Source organism: Lepisosteus platostomus, chromosome 9 (genome assembly GCF_059453375.1).
Source record: "Lepisosteus platostomus isolate fLepPlt1 chromosome 9, fLepPlt1.hap1, whole genome shotgun sequence".
NCBI lineage: Eukaryota > Metazoa > Chordata > Actinopteri > Semionotiformes > Lepisosteidae > Lepisosteus > Lepisosteus platostomus.
Window position 1 is genome coordinate 709,295 of NC_142619.1, and position 19,862 is coordinate 729,156.

The following is a 19,862-nucleotide window of genomic DNA, read 5'->3' on the forward strand; positions in this document are numbered from 1 at the left end:
CAGGGAAACACAGATTCGCGTTCCACGTGTAGTTCAACAGACACGATGACGACGAGCTCACGGGTGAAGACGCACACGCCGCACTACAGCGTACCCGCAGAAGGGCTGGTCACTGCCTGCTGACCGTCACAGCCCAGGGGCCACTCTGGAAATGCAAATGACGTTTATCCAATCCAGAACAAAAGATGACAGTCCGAGAACTGTTCCGAGAAGGACACACCCAGGAGAGAGTGCTCCGGTGCAGTCCAGGGCTCAGAACTCGACCGCGAGACACGTGCTCAGCAAATCCACTCACTGCTACTGAACACACCACACCCTGCACACTGTTCCAGCTGCTGATAGGGTACGGAACCACTACCATTTAAGGAAGCTGCATTTTAATAAATGCATTCAAATAACTGGAAATTCAGATACACGCCAATCATTTTATTTCTATTACACAGCTCCTGTCCCCTTGAGGCCACTCAGCCACACCCAAGTGACCACACGATGTCCGTCACCCTGACCTCGTCCTGAGGCCTCCAGCAGGACGTCTGTGGTCACGCCTGTCAGGCAGCACAGTGGCCTGCCCTGCCCCCCCTCTGCTCAGTAACGCCCCCGCCTCCTGCCACGAAACCCGACTGTCCTCTTCCAGGCGACGGCGTCGTGAACCGACTGGCGTACGTTCCCGGGACACCAGGGAGGCCGGCCAAGGAACAGCTGGGCGCTGAAGGACGGACACCTAGAGCCGCAACCGGGCCCAGCAGGTCCAGGCGATCCCTCCTGGGCCCGGGGCTGAGCTCGGCGCCACGCCCCCGCTGCTGGAGCAGGGTGGCGCCCCGCCGCACGGGAACCACACGGCGCCCGGGTCTCTCGCCCCTCGCCTGCCCTCACAGCACCACCTCGACCTCGTACACCACTTCCTGCGGGGGCGCCCTCGCTCCCTGCCGCTCCCCGCGCGGCGCCCCGGCTTGCCCGTACTTGTTGTAGTTGTGGTCGGCCTGGACCTTGTGCGCCGCCCGCTCGGGCGCGGCGGGCGCGGCGGGGGCGGGGGCGGGGGGGGGCCGCGGCGCCCCTGGCTGGTGCGTCTGCAGGTGGCGCTTCATGTTGAGCTCCAGGCGGAAGTCGCGGCGGCAGACGGGGCAGCTGAAGGAGCGCGCGCCGGAGTGCACGCGCTGGTGGATCTTCACCGAGCGGCGGCAGGCGAAGCTCTTCTGGCACACGGGGCAGGCGTGGGCGTCGCCGCCGGCGTGCGTGCGGGCGTGCCGCTTCAGCGCGTTGCGGGAGATGAAGCCCTTGCCGCAGCGCGGGCAGCCGAAGGGCCGCTCGCCCGTGTGGATGCGCTGGTGCTCCTTGAGCACGGAGCGCACCCGGAAGCTCTTCTGGCACACGGGGCAGGCGTGCTTCCGCCGCGCCAGGCCCGCCGCGCGGTCGGCGTGCACCAGCCGGTGCTGCTGCAGGTACTTCTTGACCACGAAGCTCTTGCCGCAGGTGTCGCAGGCGAAGGGGCGCTCGCCGCGGTGCCGCCGCTGGTGGTCCTTGAGGATGGTGTTGCGGGTGAAGCTCTTGCCGCACAGCGGGCAGGTGTAGGGCCGCTCGCCCGTGTGCGTGCGCTCGTGCTGCTGGAAGTGGCCCTTGGTGCGGAAGATCTTCTCGCAGAAGGCGCAGGCGTAGGTGACGTAGTGCTGCTTGCGCTTCTTCAGGTACAGCAGGCCGGTGTAGCTCTTCTGGGGGGGCGGGGGCGGGGGCGGGGGCGCGGCGCGGCCCCCCGACACGGGCTCCTCCTCCGGCTCCGCCTTCACGCCCGCGGCCGGGCCCGGCGGGTCGGGGGGCTCCGCCTTCACGCGGACGGGCGGGCCGGCCCCCGGCTCACCGCCCGGCCGGGGGGGGGCGCCGCACTCCAGCCCCGCGGGCTCCGGCTTCACCGGGGGGTCGCACCGCTGCTCGACCTCCTCGCACTTGACGATGTCGTAGTCCAGCTCCGCGGCCTCCTGCTTGACGCGGACGGGCTCCGGCCCGGCTTCTCCCGGCTTCTCCCCCGGCGCCCTGCTGCACGGAGAGAGACGGCATGAGCACTGTCCCGGGTCAGTCATACACAGCGCACACTCACACACACTCCTACACACGCAGAGACTCCAGAACTGCCCAGTTCTCCTGAATTCACACAGCCCAGTTCTCCTGAATTCACACAGTTCAGTTCTCCTGAATTCACACACCCTGGGACTGACTGGGGCAGCGATCACAGTGCCCAGTTCTCCTGAATTCACACAGCCCAGTTCTCCTGAATTCACACACCCTGGGACTGACTGTGGCAGCGATCACACAGCCCAGTTCTCCTGAATTCACACACCCTGGGACTGACTGGGGCAGCAATCACACAGCCCAGTTCTCCTGAATTCACACACCCTGGGACTGACTGGGGCAGCAATCACACAGCCCAGTTCTCCTGAATTCACACACTCTGGGACTGACTGGGGCAGCGATCACACAGCCCAGTTCTCCTGAATTCACACACCCTGGGACTGACTGGGTCAGCGATCACACAGCCCAGTTCTCCTGAATTCACACACCCTGGGACTGACTGGGTCAGCGATCACACAGCCCAGTTCTCCTGAATTCACACACTCTGGGACTGACTGGGGCAGCGATCACACAGCCCAGTTCTCCTGAATTCACACACTCTGGGACTGACTGGGGCAGCGAACACACAGCCCAGTTCTCCTGAATTCACACAGCCCAGTTCTCCTGAATTCACACACCCTGGGACTGACTGGGTCAGCGATCACACAGCCCAGTTCTCCTGAATTCACACACCCTGGGACTGACTGGGGCAGCGATCACACTCAGCCTCAGCTCTGCTACAAAACGCATCTCTTCATGTGCGACAGCTGCTGCCTTCACTCCTCCCCACCACTCTGGAAGACTGCTGGCAGGATAGGGGCCACTCGCTCCGGAGTTCTCCAAACAGCACCCCCATTCCTAAAACACGCGATCCCTCTGACCCCCCACAGACTTGAGCCCATAATACAAACACACACACACACAGCGAGACCATGCAAAGTCCCCACAGACAGCTCGGGCCGAACCCCGGATCAGCACTCACACGCTGGTGGGCACGGCGTCGGGCTTGAGGCGGGTCTTGGGCTTGCAGCCCAGCAGCTCGGCCTTGAGGTCGCGCTCGTAGCAGTCCGGGGTGAAGTGGTCCTCGCACACCACGGCGTTGCGGCCGAACGGGAAGGTGTCCAGCGTGTGGCCCGTGCCCAGATTGTGGAGCCATTTCTTCACGATGACCGCCCGCTCGGGGTTGGTGGGCTTGGGGACGCAGAAGAATTTCTTCTTGACGGTCTTGCGCCGGCTGTTGGTGCAGCCGAGCGCCTTGCACTGCCACATGCTGGGGGCGGCGCCGCGGGTTGATCTGGGCCCGTCCGAGCGCCACGGTACCTCCGCCCTGCGGGTCGGACCCGGAGCCCAGCCGGCACCGTGTGGCTACAAGGTGTCCCAGCGCGCAGCTGCGCCAGGAGACGTCGCGCAGCGCTGACGTAAGGGGGGATGCGTCACAGGGACGCGCCGGGGCAACCGGGCGCTGGCGGCATGCTCTGCAGACAGACAGAGAGAAATGAGGGGGGACCCGGAGGATGTCTTTTATGGCTCCGCACGGACCCCCTCCCCGATACTTTTTACTGTTTCGATCACAGTAAAAATATGTTGTTGGTGTTCACCAGGGTGCCCGAGGTGTCGCGTTCAAGAGGAGAGCGTCGCCGGATGATGACGCAACGTGTTTCTTTTTTCCTTAGGCACATGAGGGCTCTGGGATTTTTAATTGAATTTAAATAATGTTTCAGCTCCACCTCAAAAGAACTAAAAAGGGGAGTATTATTAGACCATTTGGATTTATGGATGTGAAATTTACCAAGAATGATTAATAAATTGACTATAAATAAATGCTCTTTTTCCAAATTTTCTACTAAACAGTACAATAAAATGTCAAAATCCTTCAATCTAAAAAACACCTTTAACTGCCTGCAAACAAAACTCTGTAAATCCGTCCAAAACAACTTCACAAACCTACACCTAACAAATAAATGCACCAAAGATTCCTTTTCCGCCCGACAAAAAACACACAGATCATCCTGCTCATGCTTCAATTTAAAGAGTACTAATTTCACTGGATAAAACTTATGAATGATTTTAAACGATATCTCTTTAACTTTATTTTTCTGTTTGGGTTTGTTCTCTTATACCTAATTTGATCCTCTGATTGTATTTGTATTTGTAAATTATTTACAAATTTAATAAAAATTCTTTAAAAAAATACCAAAAAAAAAAAAAAAACATGAGGGCTCTGGGGGAGAGACTACAAACCCGACAGTCATCATCCTCCAGCACTGCTCCCTTTTAATGCCCGTCAGGTGGAAATTCACTGCTGCTTAAAATACACCAAAAGCATGGAAAATGACAGGGTCAAAAAATGATTTGTTAAAACTTTGATGTGATAAAACATCGGACTGCTCAGATTTGTAATTGTCTCTGGTGACAACGTTCGTTTTTGTAACAGTTTCTGTTACTCACCTGTCGTTTACGGATACTGTTTCTCCCTATTTGATGTTTATGATGTTTTAATAAAGTTTGGAACCAAAAATAAAAAAGTGTCGAACTTTTTGCTACGATGCGATTGCAGGTGTTAAGGTTTTGATTTTTCAATTTTCTTCAAAATATCGTCAGAAATCCCCTGATTCACACAACGCAACGAAATGCATACAAGTCGTTCGGTCAGCGCGGTGTGAAGTAACTTACCCGACGGTGTTTTCGGAAATGGAGCTATTTGCGGTTTACGGGTTTGTGTGCGATGTAGATAAACAGAGCCTGGACACTCTGTTCAGCACTCTGCTGTCCCTCGTGCTCACAGCAGAGTCCCCAGACACCCGTTAACCCGCCAGTAAGTGTTTGAGTGTGGAAGGAAACCAGAGCACCCGGGGGAAACTCACACCAGCATGGGGAGAACACGCAGACTCCCCACAGACAGCACCCCAGGGACTGACCCCAGTGCTGACCACTGCACCACCATGAGGCCCCTGGTCTTAATCACTGCTCCCAAATTCGGTTCGGGAGGTATCCTGGATGAGAGGAGACCCCGCCTCATCACCCGCTGCTGATGAGAGACTTGTCACATGCAGACGCGCAAGACGCAGAAGGTTCTTCACTGAAGCTTCCAAATAAACAGATCAACTTGCTCTTCAGTGTGTGATGTGAGTGAAATATCTTGTTCTCGGGGGGGGGGGTGGGGTCTGTGTCAGTGTCAGCAGGGGGTGGGGTCAGTGTGGATATCAGCAGGGGGTGGGGTCAGTGTTAGTATCAGCAGGGGGTGGGGTCAGTGTTAGTATCAGCAGGGGGTGGGGTCAGTGTCAGTGTCAGCAGGGGGTGGGGTCAGTGTCTGTATCTCTGACCACAGAAACTTCGGGACTGGGCCAGACAAAGTTCTGATCGCGGGAGACAGTCAGCTCCACAGGACCGGGCCGGACACTCGGACTAAGACCGGAGCTCAGTGCATTCGTGCTGCTCGAGACACAAGAAGGCGGCCTCTTCCTCACAGCCCTCACACAGGAGATGTGAAAACAGTTTCACCGGCCCGATGAAGCCACACCATTTATTTGTCGACCAAGATGTGTGTTTTATTTCGCTCCAGACAACAGCTGCAGCAGTTTCAGTTCACAGACCAGACGGGAGAGTTGCTAGATAACAGGATCTATTGTCTAATACCGGATCAGCACAAAGACGGGTTTGTCGTAGTTCACCGTTTCCACACAGTACAGTCTCCACTGCACAGAGACAGGTGTGCCTTAGTGTGTACTGGTGTGTATCAGTGTGTCAGTGTGCAACAGTGTGTATTGGTGTGTGTGATTTTGTGTTGGTGTGCATGTCTGTATGTATTTGTGTGTCTGTGCACATCTGTGTGTGATTGTGTGCGTGTCTGTGAGTGTCTGTTGGTGTGCATCAGTCTGTCAGTGTGTATCGGTGTGTGTCAGTGTACAGTGTGTATTGGTGTGTTTCAGTATGTGTATCAGTGTGTCGGTGTGTGACAGTGTGTATTGGTGTGTATCGGTGTGTGTGTCAGTGTGTAGCAGGGTGTACTGGAGTGTATCGGTGTGTGTCAGTGTGCAGCAGTGTGTACTGGTGTGTGTCAGTGTGCAGCAGTGTGTATTGGTGTGTGTCAGTGTGCAGCAGTGTTTACTGGTGTTTATCAGTGTGTGTTTCAGTGAGCAGCTGTGTGTGTCGGTGTATCAGTGTGCAGTAGTGTGCACTGGTGTGAATTGGTGTGTGTCAGTGTGCAGCAGTGTGTATCGGTGTGTGTGTCACTGTATCAGTGTGCAGTAGTGTGTACTGGTGTGTGTCAGTGCGCAGCAGTGTGTGTCAGTGTGTACTGGTGTGTGTCAGTGTGCAGCAGTGTGTGTCAGTGTGTACCGGTGACCTGCTCTCACAGCACCACTTCGATCTCGTAGACGGCCGGCGGGGCCGGGGGCGGGGCCGGGGGCGGGGCCAGGGGCGGGTGCGTGCGCGAGTGCCTCTTCAGGTTGCTGCGGTGGCCGAACCTCTTGCCGCACTGCGGGCAGGCGTGGGGCCGGCGGCCGGCGTGCTCGGCCTGGTGCTGCCGCAGCTGGAAGGGCGTGCTGAAGGCGCGGCCGCAGTCGGCGCAGCGGTGCGGCGGGTCGGGCGCGGCGTGCGCCAGCCGGTGGCGCCGCAGCCAGCGCAGGTTCTTGAAGCTCTTGCCGCAGAGCTCGCAGGGGTAGGGCCGCTCGCCCGTGTGCACCCGCAGGTGCAGCCTGAGCCGGCTGGGGTAGAAGAAGCGCTTGCCGCACTGGGCGCAGGCGTGCGGCTTCTCGCCCGTGTGCGAGGCGCGGTGCTCCTTCAGCTCGCAGGCCCTGCGGAAGCTGCGGCCGCAGTCGGCGCAGGCGTGGGCCGGCGGCCCGTGGGCCCGGCGGTGCCGGCTCAGGCCGCCCGGCGTGCGGAAGCGCTCGCCGCACTGGGCGCAGGCGTGGGGCCGCTCCCCGCCGTGCAGGCTGCGCCGGTGCTTCTCCAGGTCGTGCGCGCGGGCGAAGCCGCGGCCGCAGTCGGCGCAGGCGTGGGGGCGCTCGCCCGAGTGCGTGAGGCCGTGCCGCCTCAGGCAGTCCGGGCTGACGAAGCGCTTGGCGCACAGCGGGCAGGAGAAGGGGCGCTCGCCCGTGTGCCGCAGCGCGTGCTGCGCCAGCCGGCTGCGGAAGTTGAAGCTCTTGCCGCACTGGGCGCAGGGGTGGGGCCGCACGCCCGTGTGCGTGTTCTGGTGCTCGCGCAGCTGCGCCGGCCGGCGGAAGGCCCTGCCGCAGGCGGCGCAGGCGAAGGGCCTGTCCTGCGAGTGCACCTGCAGGTGCTGCTTGAGCCAGCGGGGCTGGGTGAAGCCCTTGCCGCACTGGGCGCAGGCGTGGGGCCGCTCGCCCGTGTGCACGCGCCGGTGGCCGCGCAGCTGGGCCGGGCTCAGGAAGGTCCTGGCGCAGTCCGGGCAGCCGTAGGGCACGCGCACGTGGCTCTTCTGGTGCTGCTTGAGGCAGGCGTGGGTGCGCAGGCGCTCGCCGCACTGGGCGCAGGCGTAGGGCCGCTCGCCCGTGTGGATGCGCCGGTGCTTCTTCAGGTCGTAGGCGCGGGTGAAGCTCCGGCCGCAGTCGGCGCAGGCGTGGGGCCGCTCGCCCGTGTGCGTGCGCCGGTGCTGGTGCATGTTGCCCGCCCGGCTGAAGCGGCGCTGGCACACGGGGCAGCTGTAGGGCTTCTCGCCCGTGTGCACGCGGAGGTGCACCGCCAGCAGGCGCCGCAGACGGAAGCCGCGCCGGCACACGGGGCAGCAGTGGGGGGTCTCGCCCGTGTGCAGGCGCCGGTGGGCCGCGAGCTGGCGCCGCAGCCGGAAGCTCTTCTGGCAGTCCGCGCAGGGGTAGCGCTGCGGGGGGCTCCCGGGCCCCGGCTCGGCGGCCCCGGCGGGGTCCGAGCCCACCCGCACCTCGCAGATCTCCTCCTTGGCGTCGCCGGGCCCGGCGGGCTCCTCGCGCTCCAGCTTCAGGGGGTCCGCGGGTCCGGGGGCCCAGGGGTCCGGCGGCTCGGCCTTCACGCGGGCCGGCCCGAGCTCCGCCGAGCGCTCGTCCTCCATCCTGCCGGCGGGAGGAGAGCCGTTAGACCGGTCCGCGGGGTCCGGTTCCGCTCGCTGCCGGTGGTCCGACCCGCGGCGCCCAGTGGAGATCGATCGAACCCGAGCCAGCACTCCCTCCAGGGTCACAGCCTGACAGCGAGAGCCACACTGACATCACACTCACACACCCTGTCCCACACACACTCACACTCACACACCCTGTCTCTCACACACCCTGTCCCACACACACCCACACTCACACACCCTGTCCCACACACACTCACACTCACACACCCTGTCTCTCACACACCCTGTCCCACACACACCCACACTCACACACCCTGTCCCACACACACTCACACACCCTGTCTCTCACACACCCTGTCCCACACACACTCACACACACACACCCTGTCTCTCACACACACACCCTGTCCCACACACACTCACACTCACACACCCTGTCTCTCACACACCCTGTCCCACACACACCCACACTCACACACCCTGTCCCACACACACTCACACACCCTGTCTCTCACACACCCTGTCCCACACACACTCACACACACACACCCTGTCTCTCACACACACACCCTGTCCCACACACACTCACACTCACACACCCTGTCTCTCACACACCCTGTCCCACACACACCCACACTCACACACCCTGTCCCACACACACTCACACTCACACACCCTGTCTCTCACACACCCTGTCCCACACACACCCACACTCACACACCCTGTCCCACACACACTCACACTCACACACCCTGTCTCTCACACACCCTGTCCCACACACACTCACACACACACACCCTGTCTCTCACACACACACCCTGTCCCACACACACTCACACTCACACATCCTGTCTCTCACACACTCACACACACACCCTGTCTCACACACACACACTAACACAAACACACACACACAGGCACACACTAACACAAACACATACACACACAGGCACACACTAACACAAACACACACTCACACACCATCTCACACACACACACACTCACACACCCTGTTTCCCAGTGCTCAGGGTGAGTGGTGTTGATGTTTTATTGCCTATCTGCACCACCTGTGGTCTCTCGGTAAGACTCACACACCCTGTTTCACTCACACACACACCCTGTCTCACACTCTCAGGGAAACTCTGCACCAGCTGCCCTGATCTGCGCAGCCCGAGCAGCAGGAGGAGCCGCTGGCGCCCCCCCGAGGCCCGGAGGCGAACTGCACAAACACGCTCCGAACGCGGGGGCACGCGGACGGCTCCGCGCTGACGTCACATCGTGCACCCCCGCAGGTTCAGGGCACGCCGGCACCCCACCCGCAAGGAAGCGACACCCCGACATTTCCAGCGCGGGGGAGCCCGGCCCCGGACCGGCGGTGAGGGGCGCAGCGGCCCGGTCACTGTGGCCGAACCCCGGCTGCCTGCAGAGAGATTCAGCCCGCCTGCGCGAATGCATGCCGGCCCGGTGCCCTTATTATTAGTGTCATTATTATTATTATTATAATTATTATTATTCTGCCTGTGACGGTCAGTGTCACTGGCACCGGACAGGTCGCGCTGGGCTGCCCTGGAGCAGACTCTCTCACGCCCAGCAAAGCAAGCCCGCAGCCGGCCGCCAAACCGCACAGGGCGGCGCCGCCCCGCGTCCGTTGGCGACCGAGCCTGTCGAACACGTCCTTACCCCGTTCACAGCACCTCGGCAGCGGCCGCCGTCTGCGCTTGCTCTGCTCCTTCCGCCCTGCGCCGCAGACACACAGAGGCGCTTCCTCTGCCGCCGGGGGGGGACTACAACTCCCAGGCTGCAGCGCGCCGCCACGCATGCGCAGCCCTGCGCGCTCGCCCGTCTACTTGTGTCCAGGTGATGTGAGCGGAATTGGGCGAGAAGACATTAATCCGTAGAACCCCTGATAGTGAACTGTAAACGAGGTCAAGGAAATAACATTTAGGTTCGGACACGATCAAGACGATGTGTGTGTGTTCGGTGCGGCTGGGAAAGACACTCCGACGCGTCTCCTTGTCACCTGTATGTGTGCAAAGCTGTTTCGGATAGAGTTGCGAAGAAAATCATCTTACAACTTTGAAATGTGAGAGTTAGAGTCAAGGAGTTTGCTAGCATCTGATACTTTGCAAGATGTAATCTGGAAAAATAGCTTTTTAAAATAATTGTTCTGTTAGTAATGCTGGGTAGATTCACAAAACAAACAGGTCTCATGCTGCTTCACCTAGGAGCACACTAGTGAACAGCACACGGGTGATGAAGAGAACATTGGTGAACAGCACACGGGTGCATCGTGCACTAGTGAACAATGCACCACTGAACAGCACACTAGTGATGAAGAGAACACGGGTGAACAGCACACTGGTGCATAGCAGACTAGTGAACAACTTTACTTTTTTTACTTTATCAAGGAAGCATTGGAGAAAATCACCAGACTGCCACGTGTTCCACAGTCATAGATCGATATAACACAGTCTATATAACCACACCAGAGCTTTCTCCATCAGTGCAGAATAATTTAAAGTGGAAAACATGATCATCTCCATTATACTAAATATTGCACAACTCACATTTTAATTTAACAATGCAACTTGTCAAGAAAGGCTGACAACACTTTCAATGTACTTTGTTTACCTTTGTTAATTAAAATATATTTTCTGATTGAGGAGCAATTTTAATAGAGAGGCTCAATTCAAACTAACTTCTGTTTAATAAAACACTATGTTCATGATCGATCTTGGATCTGGACTGATTATGGGTCATTAAAACAACCAAAGTCCTCACCTGTTTCTCAGTCCTTCCTGCTGCAACTGAGACAGTATCATGATCTCTTCAGTGGAGCAGCTTCACAGTGAGGCTGGAGGTGAGTCTGACAGTAAGAGGCCAGACACACCAGACAGGACTTCACAGCTCTCACCTGTCTCCCAGTGCAGACGTCACACAGCACATCTCCAGGGCCAGCAGGACTGTGAGCAGGAGGACCACTGAGCCCTGTCTCCTTCAGTTTCTCCACCACTTCAGCCAGCATGATGTTTCTGCCCAGAACAGGCCTTGTGGTGAAGGTCTGTCTGCACTGGGGGCAGCTGTAGATTCCAGTCTGATCATCCAGATCCCAGCAGCTCTTAATACAGCCCACACAGTAACTGTGTCCACAGGGAAGAGTCGCTGGGTCATTTAGTATCTGAAGACAGATTGGACACCTGAAATTGTCCTCAGTCCACAGACTAGAGGCCATTGTTCTCTGTTCAATAATAGTTATTGGCTCCTGAAGCTTGATGGCAGCGTCAGCCAGAGCACGGAGAAAATGTCAGCGATTCAGCTCTGAGATCAGCAGACGGGCAGGGCAGAGGGAGGAAAGGGTAAAGTCCAACCCAACATCAAGGACATCGCGCAGTGATGAATCTGAGCCAAGGTTCCTCCCTTTTAACCTTGCCTTCTCTGCTGGGACAAGCCCAGCTCGTCTCCTTCCAGCTTGATTACTCTCTGTGCAGCAGATCAGTGGAGCTCCAATTGTGTCCGGTCGGCCTACAGCAAACCGCCTTCATCCTCACACGCGGTTTGTACCCGTATGCATGGAAAGGGAAAGGATGTACTTGTGACAGGTTATGTACTATTCTTAGGGGAGCTACAGCTTCAGACCACTCTCGTTTTCAAACACATTAACAGCCTCTCCCCCACTCCAGCCTTAGTGAAGCAGATGGTAGAATCCAGTTAATGATTGAAAAAACAAAAACAACCTCAAGACCCTAATCACTGTTGTTGTCTCCTTTGTAAGATGACCTCAGAAGCTGGACTTGTGCCCGGCCGAGAGAGGGCTTCAGCAGGAGGTGAAGAGCAGAACAGCTGGAACCTCTGGATCCCAGGAGGAGGCTGTGGGCCTTGGGGAGCAGGGCAGAAGATTGGTCCTGTGGGAGGCGCTCCGAGCAGCCGGAACAGCGCGGGGAGACCCCTGCACCCCCGTCACTGCCTACAGCTGCTGCTGCTCCGCCCCCGAGAGCTGCATCGCAAGCGTCACTCCTGCAGAGCTCTCCAGCAGCCGGAGGAGGGCACAGAAAAGTCAGGCTCCCGCCACACAGGAGTTCACACTGAAGCCCATCAGGACCGGAGCAGCCCCAAGCTCTCCCATTGAAGTTCCGCTCCGGTCCCTCCCCTCCCCCGTCACCCCGGAGCAGCTGGATCAGAGCTGTGTCCCGGAGAACAGGCAGAACCGTCCCGACTGCTGTCCAACCCCCCCCCCAGCTTCACAGGACACCAGACACAGGCAGGACTTGCATCAACACTTTAATTGGACACCCCTCTCTCTCTCCCCCGCCGACGAGCGGCGGCATTCCCACAGGCTGGCCGCGTTCCTCCGGGGAGCAGCGGGTGTCTTGACAGGGGTCCTAGCTCCTCTCCGGGCAGGGCTTCGTCACACAGCGCCGGTCGGCGTCGGGGGGCTCAGCCACCGGGACCCCTGGAGGAGGGAGGGAGGCGTCAGCTCCAGCCCCAGCGAGAGGCACGTGGAGGGGCCTCAGTGAGCACGGGGTTGAGCCCAGCCTCCAGCCGCTCCTCTCCCAGTCCTCCCACTCGCCCAGCCTGTCCCATTCCTGGATTTAGGGGCAGGAGCCCGGAAGGTGGTCATACTCACTGCGGCCGTCGAAGCAGCCCTCCACACAGCGCCGCTCGGAGGGCAGGCACACCTCCGTGGAGCACATGAAGTAGATCTGGAGGGCAGAAGAGGGGGGCAAGTCAAGCACAGGAAAGCTCCGCCATCTGGGTCAGCCGCCCCTTGAGCTCATGAGGGGGCAACACCAGCCTCGGCCTTCTATGGCCGAAGCAGCAGGTTCCTCCCAGGCTCAAGTTCAGAAGAGAAGATCTAGATGAAGCAGCTCCACGGCCACATCCTGCCCAGGACAGGAAGGTCTAGTCCCAGGAGGCGGCAGGAAGTCCCACCTCCTCGTCCAGGTACTGCTGGGAGAGCCCGTCCAGGAACTGGAAGGTCTGGATGTGGAAGCGGCGGTGGTGCTTGGGCAGAGGCAGCTGGGAGTGGACGTGCAGGGTGGACGTGTGGCCATAGTCCAGTAGATTGGGGCAGCTGGAGAGAGAGGGGGGGCACCGAGATCAGGCATCTGCCCCTGTTCCCCCCCACCCCAGGGGCAGAGCAGCACAGGAAGGAGCCCCTCACCCCTCGTAGAGCAGCACCCAGACCGTCTGTCCGGAGCGGGGGTAGGCGATGCAGTAGTGCACCAGCAGCACCAGGCCGGGGTCCGGGGCGTTCAGCAGGCGCACCTCCAGGTGCACGGGGCTCCCCAGCAGGAGCCGCAGGGGCCGGTGGTACTGGGGGTAGAACCTGGAGTAGCTCTCGTCTGCAGGAGACAGCAGCATGAAGCTGAGTCACCTCGGCCACAGCATCAAGCATTGCTGCAACCAAGCTGGGTCTGTATGAGCTCTGAGTGGGAGGAGCAGTCTGTCCCACAGACCCTACAGAGACAACAGCCACATCTATAGGCTCCTTAACTTGCCCTCGACGGGCAGTTCAGCAAACCAAGCCGACGCCACGGCAACCAGAAAACTAGGGCCAGACCCCCCCCGAGCGGAACCCCCTCACCTGTGGCAATCCGGAGCTGCACCCCAAATGCACCCTGGGACAGGACAGCCGAGGGCAGGTAGGGGCTCTTCACCAGGTAGCCAGTGCTGGCCAGGCTCCCCTCCGCGTAGCGACACTCCACCAGCAGCCTGGAGACAAGCAGGGGAATGCAGTTTCAGAATCGCGTCTCCTACACATGGAGAGCCCACAGCAATAGTCTGTACTACTAGAGCGGACATCAAGCCATAAGAGGCAGGAGATGCACAGTGCCAACACACTGCAAGGTTCCCATTTGAATATCCCAGCAAGACTGGATACCACAGATGCTGAACCCTTGTGAATTCCAACCTGAGTTACGATGTCCAGGGATGAGCTTCAAGGACTAGGCCTCTCCCCCCCCCTTGTCCCAAAGGGAATAAGGTATCAAGTACTAGATTAGTCCCCCAGTGTCCTCTGGGGAACGTCAACTCCAGCTTCAATCCACCAATCACAAACCAACAGGGTGGCTTGTGTTATCCTGCATAGAGGTTCACTTGCAGTACCCAGTGCACACAGTAGCCATATGGGAGTTCATCCGAGATGATGAATCGGGAAGCTGCCAGCTGCTGGGAAGGAAGGAAGGAAGGCAGACCTGAAAGGACTGTCCCTGGTGATGACGCCATAGTTCAGGCTGCTGCGTCTGGCCAGGACCTCCACCTCCGCCAGGTAGATCGTGGTCTCGCCCACCACCTGGGAACAGAAGGCACACGGCATCCAGTGAGACACCTTGTGCCTGGAACCCCGGCTCCAGAGGCTACTGGAAGATTTATGGACCAGAAGGGCTAACCCTAGGAAGTACCCATCCCCACTGTTGTAGGATTCACCAGGTCTCATCACAGCTCTACTCACAAAGGCGTGAGTCCCACAGCCCGTCACGGGGATCTTGAAGACGGCAAAGTCCGGGGTGCAGATCACCGGAGCGCAGGACTGGTTCCCAGCAACCACCAGGCTGGCGGGGTCCACAGGGGGGACAGAGGAGGTGCGGTAGACGGCGAAGACGAAGTGCTTGTCCGCAGTGCACTCTGGGAAGACAGCAGGCAGGTCGGTGCTGGGGCAGCAGCTGGACAGCGCGGGCAGTGGTCAGTGACAGGGAGGAGGAGGAGGACTCACCCTCCAGGGGGTAGTAGCAGGAGGAGGTATCGGGGTCCACACAGCAGCCCTTGGCCAGACACTGGGCAGGAGAGAGGGGCTCTGGACCACAGGACACCCGCTGGCTCCTGGGAATCCTGCAGCCTGGAGAACTCCTACAGATTAACAAGGAACCCGCCTTACCCCACTCCCGAACCCCTCGGAAAACATCCACCCACCTTCCCTCGGCCCAGGGCGCAGGACGGGACAGGAGGCCCGCACGCTCCCCGTCTCCCCCTCGGACGTGACGTACACCACCGTCAGCGTGTAGCGCGCGTTCTGTAACAAGGGAGGGAGGGAAGACGCCCGGGACTTGGCGTCAGTCTGGTAAGGCAGCACGGGGTTCCCCAGTAACGCTGGAGAGCCCCCCCACTGTTACTGCTGCTCCTGGGGAAACCGAGAACCGCTCCGGCACAGCCAGCGGGATTCACGGTCGGGCTTTGGAAGGGCGGATCAGGATGAGACACGAGGCAAGTGAAGGGGCCCCCTCGGGCTCATCAGCTCAGAGGAAACCCCCCCCCTCAGGCTCATCAGGTTCCGTACAGAGTTGCCCACGGGACACGGGCCATTCCAGCCAAGCAGGACACGCCAGCACGACTCCACGAGGATCTCCACGTCGGCACTTTAGTGGGGAGAGCGGACGTGACCGAGCAGCCTCACCTGGACGGAGACGTGACAGGCCGTGTAGGGCACGGTCAGGGTGTTCCCACGGCGGCCCCTCAGCGCCGAGTAGCCGCAGGACTGGCCAGCCTCCAGCACGGACACCAGGCCTCCAGAGGGCCCTGCAGGAACAGCAGGAGTGCTGCACGAGGAGACAGGCGGCAGCGCGACAGCCCTCGACTAGGACCTTCTGAGGAAGTGACGGCATCCTTGTCCCGAGAGAGCGGGAGACCCTTGTCCAAAAGGGTCCGATCCCCGTGCACTGAACTGCACGCCGATGGCTACCCTAGTGCTTGTCTCGAACCCAGATCCCGGGTTCCCTGGTGTTGCCATGGTGTCGTCCAGCACTGTTCTAGGGAACCGTTTCCTACTCGGGAAAGGCCTGAAGGAACCCCACCTCCCCCCTTCTCCCAGCGCCGCCACTCACCCCGGACCCGGATCTCCTCCAGGGGCCCCGTGGGAAGCGTGGCGGTCAGGCACTCCTCCCCGCAGGAGACCGAGGGGCTCGCGGGGGGCCGGGGCCGGGGCCGGCGGGCCGCCACAGAGCAGGTCACCGTGCTGGTCGCCGGCGTTCTGCGGACCACATCGTAGTACTTCACCGTCACGGCGTGGAACCATCTGTGCTGCTTCCTCTGCGGGGGAGAGGGCGGGAGCAGACGGCGGGTAGGCTCGTACCCTCAGCCTGGAGCTCAGCCAGTTTTTACCCCCACACTATCAAACTGTTAAATTCCCAGCCTCTCACCTCACCTCTCACCTATGACCTATGACCTATGACCTGAACCTCACAGTGCCTTCTTCCTTTCTTACCAAAAACCCAAACACAATCTACCTCTACCATACATGTCAAAAGCTCACTCCTCAATTTCTATCCCTTTATTTTATTCTGTTGATGCATATTTTTGCACACTACCTGTTACCTTTTTGTTGTTTTGCACATTGCCTGTTGTCTCCGTCTTTCTTTTGCTACACAATTGTATTGTTGTTTTTTTTTTCCCCCCTTGTACTACTTATGTCCGAGAGCTAGCTAAATAGCATTTCGTTATACCATATACCATGTATACGAGTGTAATGACAAACTTGAACTTGAGGGCGTTCAGCGACCGCAGGGTCCAGAGCCAAGCGGGCTGGACCAGAACTCCCACGGGGGTTTGAACTACGAACCGAGATCATGCTGGGATAGTCGGACCTCATCTCGATCACGAAAATCAGGCGGGTATCAGCTCAACTAGGGGGCTTGATGTGCAGGAAAACACTGTGAAACTCTATACGGCACTAAAGCAGCTCAACAACTATCCAAAGCCCAACGTGGATAATAAATGCAAACAAGACTCTCCCTCACCAGTTTGTAGTATTAAGTGATTCAACAAGTATCCATGATATTCCAAATTACATTAAATTTGGGTGATTAAAACATTAGTTTTAGTCATAATTTGATTATAGTCATTATTTGTTTTCTCCACTGCTATATGGTTCTCTGATTACTCTTTCGTATAAACTTCTCTGCACAGTATTCACATCTGTTGCTGTATAAATCTTTGGATATATTCTATATCAGAAATAAGTTTGGAGGAAAAAAGGCCATAGTTTGGCTAATGGAGTTTGGCTAATTCCTGTAAAACTGCAGTCTCAAAGACAGATGGGAGGTGGTGGAGGTGGTTAGGCTGGGCGTAGTGGCTGTCCACCCCCCAAGCACTCCACTTGCAAGACTATCTTGAGGGCTGGACCAACGCAACACCTCCTCAAGGCCTCCCTCAGTTACAATCTGAACTGCCCCACCCAAGGGGAGAGCCGTTACAGATAAGAGGCCATCCAGCCCCGTAAGACCGTAAGTATTGCTCCAAGGATCCCATCCAGCAGGTTCTCGGAAGCGGGCTGTTCCACACTTCCACTACCCTTTGGGTTTAGCGACTCCTGTGCTGACTGGAGGATCTCTCACCCAGCCAAGTCCCAGAGCCAATACCCTGGTCTCTCCCCCCCATCTGCCCCCTCCCCTGCGGTCCAGTTCGGCCCCAGAGATGCCCCTCACCCAGGTCTGGACATAACAGCCTCTGTAGGAAGCCACCAGGGTCAGCCACGCCTCGGTCGTCCACACCCGGTGACCGCAGTGCTCGGGGAGATAGTCCAGCGACAGAGGGGTCATCCTGGCTGCGAGGGGGAGAGAGAGATGGGGAGTTCAGCGATGTCGACACTCCCTGAACTGACCGATCAACAGCGCATGAAACTGCTGACAAGTACCGGAATTGAGGAAGCCTTATGAACACCAGGATCGGGCGTCACCCACACCCTACTGGTGGTCAGACATTTCTCTGTGCTTGCTAGCTGTTTGACAGGTGGTGGTGGGGGTCTCCAGTGCCCTGAATCTGGGGGCGCAGAGACCCTCTAGACCACACATAACTGGGCGGCCCATTCCTTGGTCACTCTAACGTAAATAATCCCAGTCGCATTTGTGTAAACAGCCGTTTAGTGTATTTGTCTGTTATTATCCCTTAACATGGGCTCTTGACCTCCAGGACCTGTTGCTGCGCTCACTTCACGTCACCCAGAAAACTAACCAGCCAGTCAGCCGGCTCCCCCCCACACCGCAGCCGACCGAGGGGCCACTCACCCTGCAGGAGGTAGACGCTGCTGAAGTTCTCCCGCGCGAACCTCACGGTCAGGCTCCTCCGGCCGCAGGTCACGGCCGGCTGGGACTCCGGGCAGGACCGGGGCAGCGGCTCGCCGTCCAGCTCGGAGGAGACGCGGGGCTCGGAGACCTCCGAGGACCCTGGCCAGCCCCCTGCGAGGGAGGGGCACAGGCAGTGAGGAGCAGCTCCACTCAGCTCGTCACCCCGGGGTCTTGACCCCCCCCCCCAGCACCAAGCGCCACACAGCTCCCGAGGGGACCCTCCTCTCCTGGGGAGGAGCGTCTTCACAGGCTCAGCTCTGGGCTCACGCCATGGGAGACAGAGGCAGGGGGAGCGTGCTGAACAGCTTGTGTCAGAAACCCAGCTGATTTCAACACAAAAGCATTAACAAGGCAGGCCTGGGGTTGAAGGTCAGCATGGTTTCAGAGGTCATTTTGAGCCCTCATGCCCCTTCAAGCCTGACGATGGCGATGGGCACACATCCACGCGATCTTGGACAAAGCAATTTCAAGGAGCCCAGCCCCAGAACCCAAGTTAATTTAAAACCACCTGGGTACAGGTGCAACAGGCCAGTAGCTCAGAAGTCAGGGACTGACGAGATCAATGTGAAAAGCCTTCACAATCAGAATCAGTTATTTTGAAGGAGGCCCCAGTCAAGTCAAGTCAGCAAATATACCTCAGTTCTTGGCGACCCACTTGTCCTCCAGCACAGCCTTATTGGGGTGCCTCACATTCTCAGCTCCGTTTTATTTATTGATCTTCCCAAATCCTTAAGCTCCTACCTTCAGCCCCCGGCACAGACTCCAGCAGGGCATCTCCAGCAACAACAGGGGCAACAGATTCCTTCTCCCAGCCCCTCAGTCCAGAGCCAGGGGCCAGAGCAGAGACGGACTCCAAGTACAGCCCGGCATCGTCGGCCAGCTCCCAGAGCCCCTCCGGGCCAGGGCTGCCCACTGCAGCGTCCCGGTCAGCATCCGGCTGGGCCACAACATCCCCAGCAGGGCTCCCCCAGACCACCTCTGCCCCCTCATCAGAGCCCTCATGGGGGGGATCACTCCAGTAGGGGCCCCCATCCTGAAACAGGGGGCTGCCTTGAGCCAGGACAGAGCCCAGATCCTCCTCTGGCTGGAAGAGAGCATCACCAGCCTGCAGCTGGGCAGCTGCTAGCTCAGCACAGAGGCTTGCTAACAGCACAAAAAGCAGTAGCACCATCCTGAACCCTCTACCCATCCTCTCACACACACAGCATGCCAGAGCTGGAAGAGCAGGGAGGGGGTGGGCCTGCGGGGTGCTGATATCCCCGCGCACTGAGCGCGCTCAGTACGGGGAGCCAATCAGGAGCCAGCCTGGCGGCCCATTCTCACATGCGGCTGGGAGCCTGAACCTGGCTAACACAGAGGCTGTTCTCCCCCACCCCTCCCCTCCCCCCAAAAAAACACACGTTTTTGAGCTCTGCTCAAGTGTTTTTAAGTGTTGACTTAAAAATCTGTCACCTTGCACAAACGTTTCGCTAGGCTTTCCCCTCAGACTGTGCGCACCTCCAAACTGAGCCTCTAATTGAAAGAGGGGCGCAGGTGTTTCAATTCGCATTGACGAGCGACACCAGAACATTCCCGAGTTATTCTAATGGGCACTATTGGAAGCTAAGGAGACAGAAAATGAGCAGCAAGTTGGAATATAAAACACGTGCAGCTGT

At 58.6% G+C, this 19,862-nt stretch overlaps 2 protein-coding genes across 2 annotated transcripts; both read right to left on the reverse strand.

Moving 5' to 3' along the window:
- Nucleotides 1-411: 411 nt before the first annotated feature.
- LOC148654249 (uncharacterized) lies at nt 412-9,974 on the reverse strand. The gene is made up of 4 exons (XM_088646594.1): nt 9,833-9,974; nt 6,455-8,147; nt 3,083-3,465; nt 412-2,028 (listed from the first exon to the last, which is right to left on the reverse strand). Exons 2-4 carry the CDS (start codon nt 8,144-8,146, stop codon nt 870-872), a joined length of 3,234 nt encoding a protein of 1,077 aa, XP_088502720.1. The 5' UTR covers nt 8,147; nt 9,833-9,974; the 3' UTR covers nt 412-869.
- Nucleotides 9,975-12,417: 2,443 nt separating this feature from the next.
- Nucleotides 12,418-19,529, reverse strand: LOC148654250 (zona pellucida sperm-binding protein 4-like). Its single transcript, XM_088646151.1, has 14 exons — nt 18,949-19,529; nt 18,148-18,318; nt 17,569-17,687; nt 15,970-16,174; nt 15,543-15,664; nt 15,062-15,161; nt 14,865-14,987; nt 14,604-14,776; nt 14,347-14,444; nt 13,737-13,864; nt 13,314-13,494; nt 13,082-13,223; nt 12,777-12,852; nt 12,418-12,602 (listed from the first exon to the last, which is right to left on the reverse strand). The coding sequence occupies exons 1-14, from the start codon at nt 19,394-19,396 to the stop codon at nt 12,532-12,534; spliced, it is 2,157 nt and encodes a 718-aa protein (XP_088502277.1). The 5' UTR covers nt 19,397-19,529; the 3' UTR covers nt 12,418-12,531.
- Between the last annotated feature and the right edge of the window lie 333 nt (nt 19,530-19,862).